The sequence below is a fragment of the Sinohyriopsis cumingii genome, chromosome 17, assembly GCF_028554795.1.
Source record: "Sinohyriopsis cumingii isolate HCF-2022 chromosome 17, ASM2855479v2, whole genome shotgun sequence".
Taxonomy (NCBI): Eukaryota; Metazoa; Mollusca; class Bivalvia; order Unionida; family Unionidae; genus Sinohyriopsis; species Sinohyriopsis cumingii.
In genome coordinates this window covers 57,449,768-57,469,152 of record NC_142977.1, presented here as the reverse complement: position 1 = coordinate 57,469,152, position 19,385 = coordinate 57,449,768, and the positions used below count along the sequence as shown (strand labels likewise).

The following is a 19,385-nucleotide window of genomic DNA, read 5'->3' as shown; positions in this document are numbered from 1 at the left end:
TTGTTTATGGTGTGTATTGGAAAAGTTCTGAATATTTTTGTTATATTCTTCTTTTGTTTCTTTGAACCTGTCAATAAATTAAACATCGATTGATAGACATAATAACGTTCTATAAAGTGATTTGCAGCTGCACGTGTAGAAAGACGGACACCTGCAGATATATGCATGTTACGTAACATAGGTAAATGACAGTGACTAGTAATACAGTCAGAGGAGAAAAATTCTGCTATTGAGCACAAAGCTCATTGTACAATTTGGGCTCAAATCAAGATCGATAAAATTTTACGGATTGTAATTCTCTGTCATATCCTACAATATTTAGTTGGCTTCATCGTTTTAAGGATGGTCGCGAATCCATTAAGCTAATATAACACACGTTCTGGAAGACCTTTGTCAGCGATTGGTGAGCGGGAACTGCTTGCTTTGAAAGGGGTAGTCGATGGCGATTTCAACCCTCGTCTGCTTTGCATCAGCCATCAACAAGTGAGGGGCCCATATGGCACAAGACTTTCTGAGCTTCAAATGATTCTTCGGCATATTAAAAACAGACGAACAATAATTAATGCTGGTGATAATAGTAATATCTTCCAGTGTGTATCCAGCATCTTTATCGACTGTGGTAGTCAAAGCAAGCAAGCAGTCCCGTCTTTCTGCACATGTAGCTGCAGATCACTTTAGAGAACTCTGTTTAGTCTATCGATCGGTGTTAAATTTATTGACAGGTACAATGAAACAAATAAAGAGTATTAAAAAAAATATTCAGAACTTTTCAAATACCCATCAACAAGCGGGTATAGGTATCATGTGCGGCCTGAGCGACGTGACATAACATCCCAAATTTGGTCTTAGCCTGAATGATTAAAGCGCACGTGCGAGAATTAAAATGTTTAAAAACTCAGAGGACGGCACGTGCCGTGTGGCAGATTGAAAGGACGATTTATCGAAAACTTCACTAATAAGGAACTTTGTTGTACGGCGCACTGTTATTCAGAACGTACTTTACCCCTCTTATATTCATCCGGTTTTGAGACTTCTGGTTTGGAACAATCGCTGTCTGAAAGTGAAGTCGGGTGATCAGGCGATCTATGCATTTAATAGTTTGCTTTATAAATGGAGGTTAGCTCTTACACAATATCTGCCATTAAAAACGCTGACAAATTTTATTTTTCTCCATACGCGACTAATGTTAATCACGCTCCGTCTTGGAAATGGAAAGAATGGAAAGAGCCAGACAATTAAACGGCTTCTAAGGCAGGGAAAAATCGTTCTTACAGCTCTTATGGAATTCACCATAAAACTTGGATCAGTGGTTAAACTTGAAGTTCAAACTGAGAAATGTAAGCACTTCAAAATTTGGTACACTTTACATCTTAAACTTAGTCAAGGACATAACATGTGCTAGACCCTTGAATGTTTGATCTGGCGGAACAGTGGCGAATCCCTTAAGTTTGATTGCTATTTGCAACAGTAATTTATGGCTTATACATGAGATACAATTGTTGTATCTGTCGTATATACATTGCTGTACCTGACGTATGTAATGGTTGTACCTGACGTATATAGATGGTTGTATTTGACGTATATACATGTTGTACCTGACGTATATAGATGGTTGTACTTGATGTAGATACATGGTTTACCGGACGTATATACATAGTTGTACCGGACGTATATAGATGGTTGTACCTGATGTAGATACATGGTTGTACCTTACACATATACATGATTATACCTGACGTATCTACATGGTTGTACCGGACGTATATACATGGTTGTACCGGACTATATACACGGTTGTACCTGATGTAGATACATGGTTGTACCGGACGTATATACATGGTTGTACCAGACGTATATACATGGTTGTACCGGACGTATATACATGGTTGTACCGGACGTATATACGTGGTCTTTGTCCATGATAGAAGCAGTCTGGTTAATGTTGCAGGTGGATTTTATTGATGTCCTTGAGCATTATAGAACCAAATTCAATCGCACTGGCCTGTGTTTTATTGACCAGAATTCTGTTCTGACTGAGAGATTCGTTCCGTCAAGTAGGGCATTACTGCATGGTGCGGTAGGAAAGGATTACCTATTTAAGTAAGCGGAAGTATTCACTGTAGACAACGCGCAGCATGGCTTCTCAAAAAGTTCACAAATGCTCATTATAAATCAATGTGTTTGAGTCGCGAAAGAAACAACAAAAACAACATCAACAACAATAACAACAACAACAACAATAACAATAACAAAAGATCGCCATGCGTATATCACTTGTACTTTAAAGGTGAATTCAACCAAGTTGTTATCGCCGAAAAGACCAATTCTTTTGTTAAGAATTTGTTTTGTTTTGGTTTTGTTGTTTTTTAATGGCACTTTCAAGCAAATATTGGCTGTATGATGACGAGTTAATGGGAGTTAAGTGCCTTTGCCAAGGACTCAAGCCGACCAGGACTAGTGTGGGTGGGTATTAGATCTACTGTTAAACAGATAGATACGAAAATGCATATGTGTAAAAAAAAAAGAATACTTGAATTAAGTGTTTGTGTGCACACATGAATGCCGTGTTTGCTTTGTAGGTTTTAACGGTATGTTTCAAACATTGTTGGCAATATTATGCCGAGAAAATGGGACTTTAGTGCTTTTCCTCAAGGACACAGCAAGGCAGCGCCTCTTTAATGGTCTTTAAGCCGCGACAGCAGGATTACGAGTCCGATGCTCTAACAATTGAGCTGTATGAGTTCCAAACATGAAGAGAGAGAGAGAGAGAGAGAGAGAGAGAGAGAGAGAGAGAGAGAGAGAGAGAGAGAGAATGGTTAGTAAACAAAAAAGCTCAAAATATACCGCAATGAACTGTAACAGTGCGAAAAGAAAACTTCGTAAAAGGGAGAGAGCGACATCTATTTAAAATGTAATTAATTTGTATTTGAGAACACAAAGGGATATTAATCCCACACTGTCCTTAGATTGCAGTGGATGAATCTTTAGAAACAGTAAAGCCCTTCATTTGGAGGGTTAGATAAGCTTACAGTCCTGTTAATAAATGGATTCTATGGAATCTGGGACACACACAGTAAACAAAGCCGAGGAATCATTCAACGAGAGTGTTTAAAAAACCGATGGTTTTATTTTATTTCTCGAAAATGTAAGTGCTCTTTAAATATAATTATTTTGGGTTTAGCCAATCTATCAGCATATCTGAGACAGTATAATTAATCTTAATAATAAACGTCCTTATGTTTGGTGCACCCATTCTAGACAGCACTGATGTGAAAATTTCAAACAAAAGCACACACACCGGTAATGTGAAAGAAAAAATAGTTGCAATTAGGAATTTAAGAACACCCACACACTATTAGATATAAACAGATAAAATAGCTTTTGCACGAGGCAATAACCCGTATGATCTATTGGATAATAAATGCAATTCTCTTCAGCCTGTTTTTTAAACCCATATTTTCATTACACCGTCACAAAGTGACACAAGCTTGTGGTCTGATCTGTTCTGCGCCAAGAGGACTAATAGTGTCTATTTTATCAGCACAGTCTTGTCAGTTGTTGCATCTATTCCCCATACTGGTCATCATTTGTCATCTACTGTCCATAACATAATGGTCATCTATGGTGATTTACTGCCCATAATGGTCATCTGTTGTCATCTACTGTTCGTAATGGTCATCTATTGTCATCTACTGTCAATAATGATTATATGTTGTCATCTACTGAACCTAATTGTCATATAGAATCATTTACTGTATATAATGGTAAACTGTTGTCATCTACTGCACATAATGATCATCTATTGTCACCTACTGAACCTAATTGTCACATAATGTTATCTACTAAACATAGTTGTGATCTATTGTCATCTAGTGTACATAAAGGTCATCTGCTGTTATCTACTGCATATGATGTTCTTCTGTTTTTCATTTATTGCAAATCATGGTCGTCTGTTATCTACTGCACATAATGATCATCTATTGCTATCTTCTGCACATATTGGTCATCTATTTGTTATCTACTGAACACAATGACCATCTGTTGTCATCTACTAAACTTACTGGTCATCTGTTGTCATCTACTGAACGTAATGGTCTTATGTTGTCATATACTACCCATAATGGTGATATGTTGTCATCTACTGAACATAATGATCATCTTTTGTCATCTACTGCACTTAATAATCATCTTTTGTCATCTACACATAATGGCCACTTTATTTACTCCATAACTGAAAGATACATTCTACATTATTGATGCAGATTATGTTTAACGATATGAAAGTTAGAGCTTCCCCTCTCTGAGTGAACTCGGGAACTTGGAAACCATATTTGTTTGTCACTTAAATAACCTTTTTAGAGTTGGCGGCTTTCTTGCAAAGGTAAGAGACTAAGTAAGATTCATTAAACACATATTACACAAGAGGATAACATGACTTGCAGTTTGCAGTCGTAATTACGCCCTTTATCTAATTCAGTTTTATTTATCTTACGTTTGATTGTGAAAACAAGTTCTTATAAATTACACTTAGGCGGTAACGTCAAGTAGGGAAAACAAGGCACTTCGGATGACCTTGAGTGGGCTACCCCTCAAAAAAGTCTTAATGCATGTATGAAACCGTGATCGAATATGGGACCGCATATGTTCAAATCGAGAGTGTTAACAACTTGCGCTTGACAGGCCTGACATTCAATAATTGTTTTAGTATAGGAATCAGACCTTAGTTTAGACTGCATTTGATTGGAATTATTCTACAGGGTTAAGGTAGAAACATCGGAACATCATGAAACTCTAATGCAATATTAGAGACATTCTGTGTCAAGCATCAGCGAATTCGTAGTCTCAGTTTGGAAATTTGCATGCAATCAAGGCCAAATACATCTTTAATTAATTTAATTCTACAGGATTCGTAGGGTGCCAGAATGGTTTAAGGCGATCGCCTTTAAAGATCATCGACATTTCACCTCTGTCATCGTGGGTTCATGTCTCGGCTTAGACTTTCATGGGTATGTAAGAAAGATTGCCAGTAGCTTCGAATGGGTTGCTGGTTCTTCTTGTTCTTTCTCCACAAGATCGCCACGTATAGCCTATCATGTGCTGAAAAATGGCATTAAACCCACAACAACAACAACAACATTAACAACACTAACAACAACATAGTAGAGTGTTGGAGTCAATAATCAGGATACGGATTGTTGATACTTTGCAATCGTGCGGTCTTTGCCAATAAATAGCAAACCTGCAATCGTATTCTTATGGCATCAACAATTATTCAGCCAAGCGTAAATTTTATAAAAGACTGGCCATCCGGTAAGTTCTCAGAAATAAAATTAAGTATACATCCCCACCCTACACCACCCCAAGAGAATGGTAGGTATGTTTTGACTCTTTTAGTATCATTTAGGTTTTCTCCCTTGTTTCAAGAATTATTTCCCATCGCAGGCATCTTTCTAGGTTTCTGTTTAACATTTATTAAGTACTTCTGAAGCGTGATAAGTATGAAGTGAAGTTATATGCGGTTTGCAACAAGGACAACGGTGAGAATATTGATATACCTCTTTGCTACTTTGATTTACTGTGATAAAATTATATATATATATATATATATATATATATATATATATATATATATATATATATATATATATATATATATATATCGGCCTTTTTTCTCTTCAATTTCCGTTCGATGTTTTTCAGGAAATGAAAATGACCCAGCAGAACATGCAGTCATTTAATTGATGCACGTGTGAAGTTATGCCAAGCTGTAGACTCTAAAACCCAAATTACATTCTTGAATCATTCACCAAACTAAACTGAATTAAAATTCAGTTTAATAATACAACATCATATTTTGTTTTAAATAACCATCTAGGAAAACGTTTGAAGTTTTATTTTTCTTTCAAACAAAAAATACCTGTACAAAGTACGAAAGTGTTGATCGGAACTTAAACTAATACACAGTGGAAAAAAAAATTATTTTCAATTTTAGCTGATAATTGTTAAGATATGTAAAATGCTTCTTTATTTTGTGTGTTTTATATAAATATAAAATTTGTAATCAAATGACAGAAAACGTTAAATTTTTCAGTCATTTTAAAGTTAAGAAAAATTCTCTTTCATTTCAAATACCTACTATGGAGAGGCAAACAGTTAAAGAAAAATTAGATTAACACGTATAATACAGAGTTCAACTCGTACAATACACAAATAGGGATTAACTTATACAGTACATAAACAGAGATTAACACATACAATAAACAAATAGGGAATTCCGCTGAAGAAAAAAAAAACCAGTTACTATTCTATTAAAGCAAAGCTGGATTTAAAATGAAACATAATTTCTTAAACAGGGCTTGAATGATTGCACAGACATATTGTGTACAAGATCATATGTATTCAAATAAAAGTATGGACGGTTTATTCCAGGCCGTTTTCATTATCTATGAGAACATGCCATTTTTAAAAGATCCACAAATTTCACAATCCACATCGCCGTACTGAGATATGCCACGTTTGAATTACTTCGATTGTACAATTCTTTGTTATCGAAAAGATATGTAATTTTTTAAAATCTTTTTCATTTATCTTTTATTTCAGATGGCGGATCCAGAACATCTTGGGAGAAATCTTGGTTTCAGAGCCCGGAAGTGTGGAGTAACAAGGTCGACTTCCACAGTGATGCAGCGGTAATTAGGTTTCATATGAAATTTGTTGCATAACTGTTATTTGCAAGGACCGTTTCCCATCGACGTTACAGTTAATTAGACTGATTGAGAGAGATGCTATTTTTGGATACAGGAGTAGCGATAAATAATTTACTGCCGCCTCCATTCACACTCGTATGTTTTTGTGTGTATGCGCGTTTCGTTTCTCTGCTTTATTTTCTTTAATATACAAAAGCCTGTATTTATTTATTTATTTATTTGTACTACTCTTGACATGTATAGCATACTGATTATGAAAATATGCTTTTTGGGGATGGTTTGAATGTGACGGGTTCTGAACTTCCAGCAGATAGAAATCTTCCGTTTTTCTTTTAATTTATTTATTTCCTTCTTTTTTCCTTGGTAATTATTTTTCTGTTTGCTTTTTAAAATTATCTCTGTGCCGTGGCTTTTTGTCTTTTTGTATATAGAAAAACGGACAAGTCATATGAGTCAAAACGGGGAAGAAAATCCAAACCGTTTGTTGAGAAATTTAGAGGAGGGATAAAGTGTTAGATAGGACTATATACACCGCTTGAGCTTGGCACAATGATGGGACTAAGTCTGGTGTCTCCTGTCTCGTCGACTAGAATACCGGGAATTCGTATATTTTCTTGGGTATAAATTTTCGTGAATTTGACCTTCATAAAAAAGAATTAAAGTATTAAAATTCGTTTTTGGGGAACAGTGTCCCGTTTTCGTCGATCACAGTTCATCAGCAGGTATAACAAAATCAAACCGTAGGTTCATTGGTTCATTGTCAGCGTTTTAATATATCACGGAATCTAGCTTAATTCAATTTCTTGATTGTATTCGATGATAGCAAACTTCTCTGCGTATTTTATCACATGACAAGGGTAGTACATCTAAGCTTTTGGCGCCCTCTGTCAGTATATCCTGTATAATTATGGCTTTCAATCTTAAATGCATATTATTACACTGACGTCGAAAGATAATACCGTTTACAATTCTCATCTTGACGCAACAAGATGCAGCAACTGTCTCTTGAGAACCAGTTGAAATACAAAATAAATTGCTTTCCATACACAAAAATGTGTCTATTAAAAGTTTTTAAAATATGGATCTTATAGATTTACATGTAAGAAATAAACATTTACATAATTTTATATTCTTTGAATGAGTTTAATTCGTTCGTTTATTATTTCTTTTGTCATCGTTCTAGTCTCCTCTCTAGTTCTTTTTTCTGTCATTCTCCTAAACTAATTTCGAAGGTTAACACAATGTCATTGTGTAACCAGTATATCTGGCGGAATACTTGTACAGTTGGGCATTAAATGTGCATCTAGGAGGGTAATCAAATGCGCTCTTTGATAAGAACAAATTGCAATAAAATTGTGCACGAAGTGTCGAAAAATGTGTAGGGAAAGCCCCGGTAAGAACCAACGACCCAGTGGAAGCTACTGGCAAGCTTATTCACAAATCCACGTTGGCCGAGCCCGAGACTCAAACCCACGAGAGATGAGATCCGATCTGAAATAGATACTACAAAACAAACCCAACTTTTGTAAAGGTAATGCCAATTCATGGGGAGTTTTCCAAAGCTTTGGACCATCAGAAAAATAAAATACTCACAATTACATAATATCCTGTTGAATAAGTGACCACAATGTTAGAAAATATCCAGTACCTATCTATCTACATATCCACTACCTTCTACATAAAATACATTCATATATATTTTTCATTTTTACAGTGGCCCACCCCGACTCAATATAAACAGCGGCCAACATTAGGTCCACGTCAGAGGACGATGCCCGAGGCACCATCGTACACAATAGGGGTTAGGAAGGAACTGTCGCTCGTAAAATCAGGTAATAAATAAAGACAAAAGTGAACAAGGAATAGAGGAAAGAATTTAAAAAGGAATGAAAATATTCATAAATGGACACATAAACGAATTCGAGAGAATCTTTCATCTCCAGTGGAAAATATAATTGTAATTTTTTCTATTAAATTCAAGTGAATTAATGTTTATTTCATATTTCATATTTTTATTTCGTTATAGGGACCATACCCTGATTTTGATGTTTAAATTTGCAAACATCAAACTGTCTTTGAGTCTTCCCCCACCGCTGACACGAAAACTAAGTATAATCTTAAATATTCACTGTCGACGGGAAATTCTTAATATGTGCGACATGACCTTGTGACTCTGCCTTGTTGTATTCTTACTTGATGATTCATTTATCCTATACAACCGCCTCTCTGACGACAAAATCAGGTTCACCAGCTTTGGCTGAAACGTCACATAGGACTCATAGTGGATGTCTTTCCTTTGGAAGGATAATAGCGCCGACACACTGCTGTCAGTTTGGTAGTAAAATGCCAATTGGAGAAATCCATACTCCTTGATAACTTGATCGCACTCAATTTATATTGGATTTTCCAACGATCTTTTCTCCACTTCAAAGCAGACTTGAATATTTTTACTAATTTCTTGGAGTTAAAGAAATCATGAATTCTTAACTTGCAGGGATGGTTGCACAGGGATGATGACGTTACTTGCTAGCTAGCGGTAGACGTCATTGTCAAACACAAACTTGACAATGAAGCGCACCTGACACCATACGTGCAATGGTTTCTAGTATCGTACTAACGGTGGATGGGGGGTGGGATGGGGGTGGATGGAGTGGAAAGGGCGGTTGCCCCGGGTGCCAAAGATCTTGGGGCGCCAGAACCCCTTTGGGCTTTGATCGTCTGCCGGGGCGCCATTTATCCTTAGTTTGCCACTGGTGGTTTCATCGCTCGTTTCTAATTTGATTTAGCTAAGGAAGATAGGATCCAGTCAGTGTGCTTGTGCACTAATTCGCCAATACATAGGACTAAGGTTTAGATTACACAGGGATTCAAAACAGCTCATATGACAACGATATATTCTGATAGACTATGAACTGTTTTTGAAAACCACAATGTACTCTTAAAGCACGCTAATTTCCATTTTTGAAGTATAGCTTGCATTATGAAAACGCATACCTCAAACCAAACCAACTCTCCCGATCTGTTCTGAGGTTGATTTGTATAACATAGGTTTGCTTATTCCATATATTAAGAGAAATTGCAGGGAATCTTTAAATTCACTATATATAAACCTCTAGGAGCCGACAAAGAGCCTTCGCCAGTAGACTACGATAGGGACAAGGCCGATGTTATCGTCATGAAGAGAGGACCGGCTTTCTCCCATCAGTTCCGCAGAGAGGGGACATTGGTTTGGAGCTCAAAAGGTAAAGCATACATACATACATACATACATACATACATTTTATACACGCATCCATCCATATCCAATTCAGTTACTAAAAACATGCAAAATGCATTGTGAAAACTTAAGATAGAACTCATATTTACTACTTTACTAAGAAGAAGCTCACATTTGCACGCAAACACACTGCCTGTATGTCTGTCTGTCTGTCTTTTTCCATATATCTCCTTCTCTCTATCTATCTATCCTAATATATATACTAGCTTTTTACATATTTGACAGATTTTTGACACCGCGTTCCCCGATTCCATCAAATGTCTCAAGGGAATATATTTATTGGCTTAACCGAGACTCGAACCCGGACCCATCCTAGCTCTTTACTTTCCCTACCGTTGAGCTATACGATCTGATGCATCCGGTCGATTACTTCAACATATTTACCTTATTTATCGTGTCCTAATTATCTAAAATCGGATTTGATCTGAGAATCTAGATATACAGATGTCATTGGCACTAGCAGTTTTCATTTGGAAAATTTATATCACTACTGTGGTTTGCCCCAAGTTCGTGTACGCGCAACCCTTATTGGTCTGAAATGTGGATGGCGTCTGCGCCGTGAGTCAGGAATTGTTAAGCAACCTATTAATCTGGAAATGGAATATGATAGTTCATAATAAGTAACGAACGCTGCAATAGCGCATTAGTTGTAATGGTTACATACATTAAGTGACATGCGCATGAATGACTTGATTTCGCGTGAATTGCTTGAAAGTGTTTCACGTCAATGCATATGCCAGGTTTTATGTTCCAGACTGATATCTGCACCTCGATGCCATTCATAGCATCGAAATCGAGGTGTGCGCGTCTTATTAGTTGCTATTGGTGATCGAATGTATCGATCGCATATCGGGTATGCTCTCGCGTTGCATCTCTGTGATCCAGGGATCAATCCGGTTACATTATATGCATGATTATGAAGTCGTCATCCAAAGAGACGGTTAGCTAGAGCGTATTCCAGTTCCTCTATAATAAAGACCACGAGAATGTTTGAGCCGTCATTGTTACATTGCATTAATTTTTAGAACTTGTTAAACATTCATGTCCAACAAAATTATAACCCAGAATTTGATTTCCGCAAAAGAAAAATAAACCATAAATTCATTAACTTTTTTTTTAATTTACAGATAAAACTCCTGGACCAGGTACATATAATCCGACTTTGAACTTCAGCAAACCACATAATCCTTCTTTCACCATCCGAAGCTTGAGACGGGAAAAATCGCATGTTCTGGGTCCATTTTCCGCTTTCTGATGCACAGTTATAGCTTGCCTTTACATGTACTTCAATTAAAAAACAATTCTTTCCAAATGTATCTATTAATAGATACACGAAGCTCGTTTGTGCCAGAATGAACAGCTATATTAAATTTATCCACTGTGTCGAAGTGTACACAGTATTATAAGTAGCAATTATAAAGTAAGCCAAGGACTTGGACTGGTTCACAGTTTGTCCTCAAGAGTTGATATATTACGTTAATAACACAGTTTTCACAGATATTGCACGTAGAGTGATATTACTTTAGTTCACCATTCAGTCGCTATTTGGCGTTAGTGTACATTGGGATTTCGAGTGGTTCCATGTTTTACAAGGCTTTATCCATGTGTATCATTGTTTAGAAAAAACCCAATAAATAGGCTGATAGTACACGTTCATCTTGAGGAAGAATGTGAGTGTGTGATTGTAAACGTACACACGCACACGCACACACACACACACACACACATATATTGCTGTGGAACAAGTAAAGTATATTTTAATATATGAAGCTTCACTTAAAAAATAATTTGGCATACAGAATCTCATGCCAAGGAAAAACAGAAATTATATATACAAGAAAGTGGTTTATGTACAGTTGAAGGCCACCTCTGTTAAACAGTCACCTCTGCTACACACCTACCTTTGAAACTCCCTTGCCATGAATTGTTGCACAAAATAAACTGTATTTTAGCAATATCCCGCGTTAACGGACCACTTTTCTCGTGTTCTTCAGCTGACTGCTCACTAATGTTCGGACTCTATGTATATGTATAACATGTAAATACCCGACGTTCCAAATGACCTCTCGCCGTATGTTTGTTATGACGGCTTTCCGAACGACATTTTGAATCATAAATAAACAGTCTTATTGTACTGTATTGTAAACTTTGGAATCAGTTTTGATGTCTAGTTCTTATGGGCGCTCTTGACGGTCTGAAAATGATGCCAGTATAACGTAGACTCGAGAGATACGCCGAAATTTTAGTTTTGTAGGCTAGGTCGAGTTTATCAAATATTTTTTTTCTGACTGGTTTTATTAAGGAGTAATGTTCACCAAGAGTTCAGTTTACATTATCTACACATATAAATATACCCAGTTTGGTCTGAAAGGTATTTTAATCTGTTGTACATCGATTCATTCTTTCACCATGAATATCATCGTTAAAACTTTACAATATTAAAGGTTTCTGTTCAGATTTTAAGGTTCTCATGCATTAGTTCACAACTAAGAAACGTATCTTTGTACCTACGTGCATCTTAATCCGCTGTAAATGTGAAAAGCTTTATTTCACGCGATCTATCAAATCGCCAAACATTAATGAGACATCCTGTCACACGAGCAATGACGTCAGAGAATGGCATCTAGTATCCTGTGCATACACTCGTGAAACATTTTTGAAAATAAAATGTGATCGATATGGATGCATTAAGTTGCATTCGGTATAACGAAATATTTCTATAGCATACGTAATCAATATGTCGTATAATACTTGAACAAAATGAGTTGCAGACTGCAACGCGTTGACATGCTTATATAGACATGGTGATAAATTGATATTTAGAACAACCGATGTTTGTAAATTTACACCACGACAACATAATGATGACAACACATTATAGTTGGTATCCTTATATTCTGTCGTAATTGACGTCGTCTTGACCACGAAATATCTTGTCACGATAATGACACCTTAATATTTCCTTTGAACAATGGAATTTATCACAGTAATTTGATCGTCTGGCTACCTAGATACTAAAAACGTTTTAGTTGAGATCGTTGATACAGAAAGTATGTATTATGTGAAACTTAAATAGTACCTACCTGTATGTATAAAATACGATTTCAGGTGTGGTAATCCTTAATCTAAATCATTAATACATGTTAATCAGATCCAGTTTAAGGTATATGACATCATTAACACAGTCATATCCAGGTTTACTTAGACTATTTCAGATTTATTTGTAACGAGCTTGATCTTTACAATCACATCACGATTTTTAATATGAGGATCTTAATGTACATTTTTGTTTATTGTTTACACCATGCACATTTTGGTTTTCCTATGCTGCTTATATTAGCAGATTTTTGTCCGTGATGCTTGCTTTTAACTAAACGTACAAGTTGATGATTTTTCTTTTTTCTTTCTTCTTTTTCCCGTAGACAGTTTGACATTGACCTAACTCTAAAATTAAGTCATTTATGAATGTGTTGACAATGACATTGAATACCCATCTGAATGTTTTCTTCTTACCTTATATATATGTATGTATGCATGTATGCATGCATGCATGTATGTATGTATGTATGTATGTATGTATGTATGTATGTAGGTATGTATGTATGTGTGTGTGTACGTACGTACGTATGTACGTACGTACATGTGTGTATGTGTGTGTGTGTGTGTGTGTAGGAATGTTGATTACTTTTAATGAATTACATCAATACTCTGGAGACAGGAGTTTTATTCAAAATAAATTATTCCTTCCCATCAAATTCATTAACGGCAAAAAAATGTCAGAAAATATGACAAGGGTGGAAATCTATCCCTATGACGTCGCACGCTTTCCGTTTCGGAGTATTTTCTGAAAACGTGCATGCATAGCGGGTCTGCTTTTCTCGCCAGATTTTTGGGAAAATAAAATAGGTTTTGGTGTTCGGAGATTTTGTACTTGCAATTATAGTGTTGAATATCTGTTAAATGTTACAGCCGTGTAAAAAAAAGACCTTCGAAATAATCCCCATAAATATCATTTGATATTGTGCAACATGACAACATTTATATCACCTGTTTATAGACGTTAATAAGTATTAGCTTGCATGTATTACATAGGTATATTATCTTGTGATGCTTCTGTAGTTAGCCAGATATGACGTTTCTACAAGTGTGAAAATAAAAAATGGTCTTGCCGGCATCTGCCTTGCAGAATACACGGGAAATAGATTTCCATGAGAATAACATTAGGTCCACAATCATTCGGTCCATTTCGTACCCAGATATTTTGGATTCTATTTATGTTGTTGTTGTTGTTGTTGTAGGGTTTAACGCCATTTTTCAGCACACGATAGACTGTACATGGCGGCCAGTATTAATGATTGAGGAAGAACCCGGGAAATCCCTGGAAAGAACCACCGACCCTCGAGAAGCTACTGGCAAGCTTTCTCACATACCCACATTGGCCGAATCCGAGACTCGAACCCGCGCAGGTGAGATGGCAGTGAACCGTAACGGAGAGCGCTTTAGACCGCTCGGGGCCCCGATTCTATGTATGTATGTATGTATGTATGTATGTATGTATGTATGTATGTATGTATGTATGAATGCATGTATGTACCCATCAACGTACAAATGTCATAACTCTTATTATAAATAACGTGTCCACCACGTTCGTCCTGTTGAGTTTAGTATCGTATGGTGTAATTTTTTTATACTTTCAAATGTTTTCTTGCTCTGTATTACTTTAAGAAAGAGTCTTCAAAATCAAAAAATATATCGAAAACGACAAATACAGCAATAACAACAACACCAAACACTTAAAATTCATCTACGATGATGAATTGCGAGGAATCTGCACGTCTTTTATCAACAATGCCAATAACAAACCCATTGAAGTCACAGCCATCACGTACAATCGAAACAATTTGATCAGCACTAATAAAGAACCAGCTTGCCAGACTTTCAGTATACCTGGTATTGCCATTGCCATTGCCACATTTTCGTTCTCTCGTAGAGTTAAATGGCTAAATGCTTCAAGTAATTTTTAATTTCATCAGAAGATGATTCTCGTCGAAAGTCCGAGTAGGCGGAGAAGGAGGTTGCGGCATATCATTGATGGAGAAAGACAATACAGCTCGTTGAATGTACGATGTACATATAGGCAGAGAAGGATGTTGTGGCATAGAAGGGATGGGGAAAAGCAATACAGCTTTAGTTTTTGGATGCTTCTTGTCTGATGTTCTTTATTTGTCTTTTCATTCTGGTTTTCATTCGTGTCAACATCACGTTGCATTTATAAGTATTCGACTGCATCTAAATAACTCTTAATTTTTTCGTCTTTTCTGGTGAATAATCGTTTGACTTCATGTTTCAGCTTTCCACTTTAATATATTCCTTTGTCATGAATTTCAGCCTTACCATGCTTTTGCCGCTCATCAAACGGCTCATTTGTGTACATTTTCGCGGGAACGTTTGTTGGTTACCTCTTTACGTCGAAGCTTGAACTGTTTTCATTAAAAGCTTGTTTTGATGAATAATTTTTTTTCCAGTTTAGTCAGTAGGATGCATACAGTCGTTACTTTGTTTTGTCCAGCCTTTGTAACCAGTCAGTCCTTTTGAATCTGATGTTAAATTTCAATGTCGTACAATTTGAATTGTCATAATACTGTGGGGTTTTCTTATTCGTAGCCGATTTGGTCCAAACTGTATTGTAATTTATTCAGGTCAAGGTCGTTTTTGTACAGTCATTGTACAAGTCGATACTTTTGGAATGCATATCTAGAATCGCCAGTTGATATAACATGTTTTAAACCTCCTAGATCCTGACCTGTAAAACTAAGAAATCTACAGTATCATTAACTTGTATTTTTTATTTCCTGCATCATTATGATATCAAGAAATTTCAATTGAAAAATCAAAATGACTACCACTACCATCAACCATTATTCAGTTATTTCAACAAACAGAGAATAAATCCAAAACGATCAACTATGAAGCCTGGGCAGAGTAAACGTAGAACGAATAAAAGAATTAGCATTTGTCGAAGACAAGTAGCATTATCTTCATTTTTACAGAAACTTGAGAGAACAAATATTAGTTGAAGATAGCTATTTGTAACAGTGTGATTTTCTGTGGAGATTTTATGTAGAACATTAGTCGCGGTCAGCGAGACACGTAACAATCAAAATTGATAAATGGATTTTGGTACTGTATTAAATCAGTTGACCATATTGGTTTTAACATCCCTGGTTTTAGTCGTGGTTGATATTTAATTAGTGTCTGTGATAACGGTCTGAATTGCAAGGTGAATTCGGGTGAATAGTTCCGGGAAATGACAGATGTGAGATGATGCAGAGACAATTTTGTGCTATTTGAAATAAGTGTCATAAAATGTCCAGAAATCGTTAATAAAAAGGGCGAAATGGAGAGAATTATTCTAACTTCTATGGGCACTTGTCAATTAATTCTTAGATAATTTCAATCCTGACTGACTAAGCTAAATAAGGGGTATATGTCTCCCAGACGAAATTCTATGTTTTAAGTAGTATCCCTCCCAAACTAAATCAGTTTAGGTTTTTGTGGGAAGCAATAAGTTCGTAGCTCCAAGGAAAAAGAGCAAATATCTTTTCTCTTTAAAAGTGTGCATGTGAAAGGTGTGTGGAAATTTGAGGGACACAGAACCTTGATGGTAAAGAGAAGGTAAAGAGATATTCTTCTACGTAGAAGAGAGCCAGTCTCGACAAGCACAAGGACAAGAGCTCCATATAAATCCACACAGTGGACATAGGGAGGAGACAGAAGAAGGAAAAGACTATGTCGTTGAATTTTGGAAGGACCGGCAAGCAACCAGGCTATGCAGGCATACTGGGCTATTGAGTTCGATCGTTTGCTGGGCTATTGAGTTCGATCGTTTGCTCGATTTCAAGATCAACTTTGTCTTATTGTTATAAACAGAACGGCTAATTGCATATTTTAAACAAACTTGGTAATTGTTCTTATGAAAAGGATTTTTCTCATAACCTTCTTCTCATTTCTTGCTATAAGAAGGACTTACTCATAAGTTAAGAAATGTCTTTGCCCATGGAGAGAGAGAGAGAGTTCCGGGCTCTCTTGAAAGAAGGTGTCACTCATAACGGTGTAGATACTGCTACATCTGGGGAACATGGCAAGCGGGAGATACGGGATCTGTAACGACACAAGCCTCTGAAATTCCGACGAATGGACTGATTTTATTGAAATACTCGACATATAAAATTACATTCCAATATCAATCTTAATAAACTTAAATTACAGATATAAGATATACATATAAAACTACGATATTCTTTCACTAACCAACATCATAAATTTGTATAATTTCTGCCTGCTAGAATATAATACAGATAATTAAATATCGAATAAAGAATCTAAAATTCAATCTTTCAGACTAATACCGCAATCATTTAATAGAAATATATTTTACTGAATTTAATATAAAATGTCAGCATATTAAACTCTATTATTTAAAGAGTATTTTATTTATAAATTAACTTTTAATCAATAATATAGTTACAAGTATATACAATTTCTTCAAGCAATTAAACTTTTCAATATATTATATTAAAGAATAGCAAAGAAAAATTAAAATAATCAAATGTTGCAACGTACAGAAGTTAGGTTAACATCTTAACACTAAAAATCCTTTTAATATATAAAAAAATTGTACATAGACGATAATCTTACCCGTAACGACACAAGCCTCTTTGAGATTCCGAAGAATGGACTGATGCGTCCGCAAGTCCGACGCATTTTATACCAGTTTCTTCGAACGTAGCCAAATATGGTCATATGTCCAATTTTTGTGTTTCGCCAGAATCTCAAAGTGAGGCTCCATCGTTTCTTGCAGACTACCGTCTGGGTTTATGCACGTCATTAGATAGACAATTTTGCCAGATCAGCTCATTTACCCATTTAGAAAGAATCTTTGGAATTTTTTTTAGTTCAATGCAACATCATCTCTTGTGATTTGTTCGATATGTACTATACCATTCTCCATCGATGGATTATTCTGATAAACTTCTAAAAGAAGGGGAAGCAACTTTAACCTAAAATTGCTATTTTATTTAAAGAAATTGGGTATAAGGACAAGTAAGCTGCTATTTACATTTAGGACGACCAGTCATTCATTATACCGTATGTACATTTGGTCCCATAATTCATTGTCCATATCTAAAACAAGATAGCTATAGTAGGTTATTTCGTTACGAAAGTTTCGATAATAAATATCTGAAGTCCGATTACAGTAATGACTGTAAGTCTTGGGACACGAAAAAGTGATCATTCATTTGTGTCCAAAGATTTATGTATGTTTGAACATTATAGCATTTTTGGTGTCCCAGCATTTATAGACGTAAAAAAGGTATAGACAAAACTGGCAAGAATGCCATACTGCACACATCAGTGACAAGCTTTTGTTCATTTACTACGTCAAGAAACAGTGATAAACTACTATGATTGTATTTACATTATTATTTTGTTTGTGCATATTTTCCAATTTGTTTCCAACATGAAATAAAGAAAAGTAAATACAAACTTCAGTAATTCAGAGGGCGCTTAAAGTTTACCGGATGACTTGTACTATAATATATTGTACAGACCAGTACTTTTTTATGTCGTTACGATCGTGAAAATACACTGATCGAGAAAAAAAGTACTGAAGGTGTCCCAGGACTTATAGTACATGAAAAATTGCTTTAATTTAGTGCCCCAATATTTATAGGTCATACAAAATGTACTTTTGAAAATAATTTAGGGTGTCCCAAGACTTATAGTGTCCGAAGACTTACATTCATTACGGGTATATGGTAAATTGCACTTCTCTGACAAATGAAACCTATATTGATGGTCTGAGAGTAGTTTGCTGTGCTGAATACACAAGCTAATTCTGTTGTGAGTAATTCATTATATGGCTTTGGAAATATGGCTTGACAATGAAATTGGACGATAGTTTGATGGGTCGGCATGGTATTACTGTTTTGTCTCTCCCCGTTATTTTTTTTCCCCATTTAGAAGGTGTACAGTAGTTTGTTTAGATGTATGTCGGGTAAGTATTTTAGAAGTTGATAGTAGGCACAATCTAGTCTTAATTAAGTGTCGTGAGCTTGATAAGAAGAGCCTTCGAGTTCTCTCAGAGTGAAATGTTTATTTCAGTCAGTAGCTGTTAGCAGAACTAAAGTTAAAGAAACCTTTTCCTTCGGGTTTTTGAGATTTGTTGCGTGATGGACGATCCATTGCAGCACTCCTACCAATATCCGAGGCATACTGTCTTCTTCTTGCAGCCATCTTTGTACTGACCTTACAGCCGCCATTTCAAGCACGACCAAGGAATAAGGATGAAAGGGTCGACTGGGAACTTAATGAACCCGACTTGATTTCTAACATGATGC

General features: G+C 36.0%; 1 protein-coding gene across 1 annotated transcript in view; it reads left to right on the top strand.

Annotated features, from left to right (window-relative positions):
- Positions 1-13,371, top strand: part of LOC149778830 (uncharacterized) — a 71,963-nt gene extending 58,592 nt beyond the window's left edge. The window contains exons 4-7 of the mRNA XM_089939578.1: positions 6,601-6,689; positions 8,422-8,539; positions 9,824-9,949; positions 11,112-13,371. Of these exons, the coding sequence (XP_089795704.1) occupies positions 6,601-6,689; positions 8,422-8,539; positions 9,824-9,949; positions 11,112-11,239 (461 nt within the window). The 3' untranslated portion in view covers positions 11,240-13,371. The remainder of the gene's footprint in view (positions 1-6,600; positions 6,690-8,421; positions 8,540-9,823; positions 9,950-11,111) is intronic.
- The last annotated feature ends 6,014 nt before the right edge of the window (positions 13,372-19,385 follow it).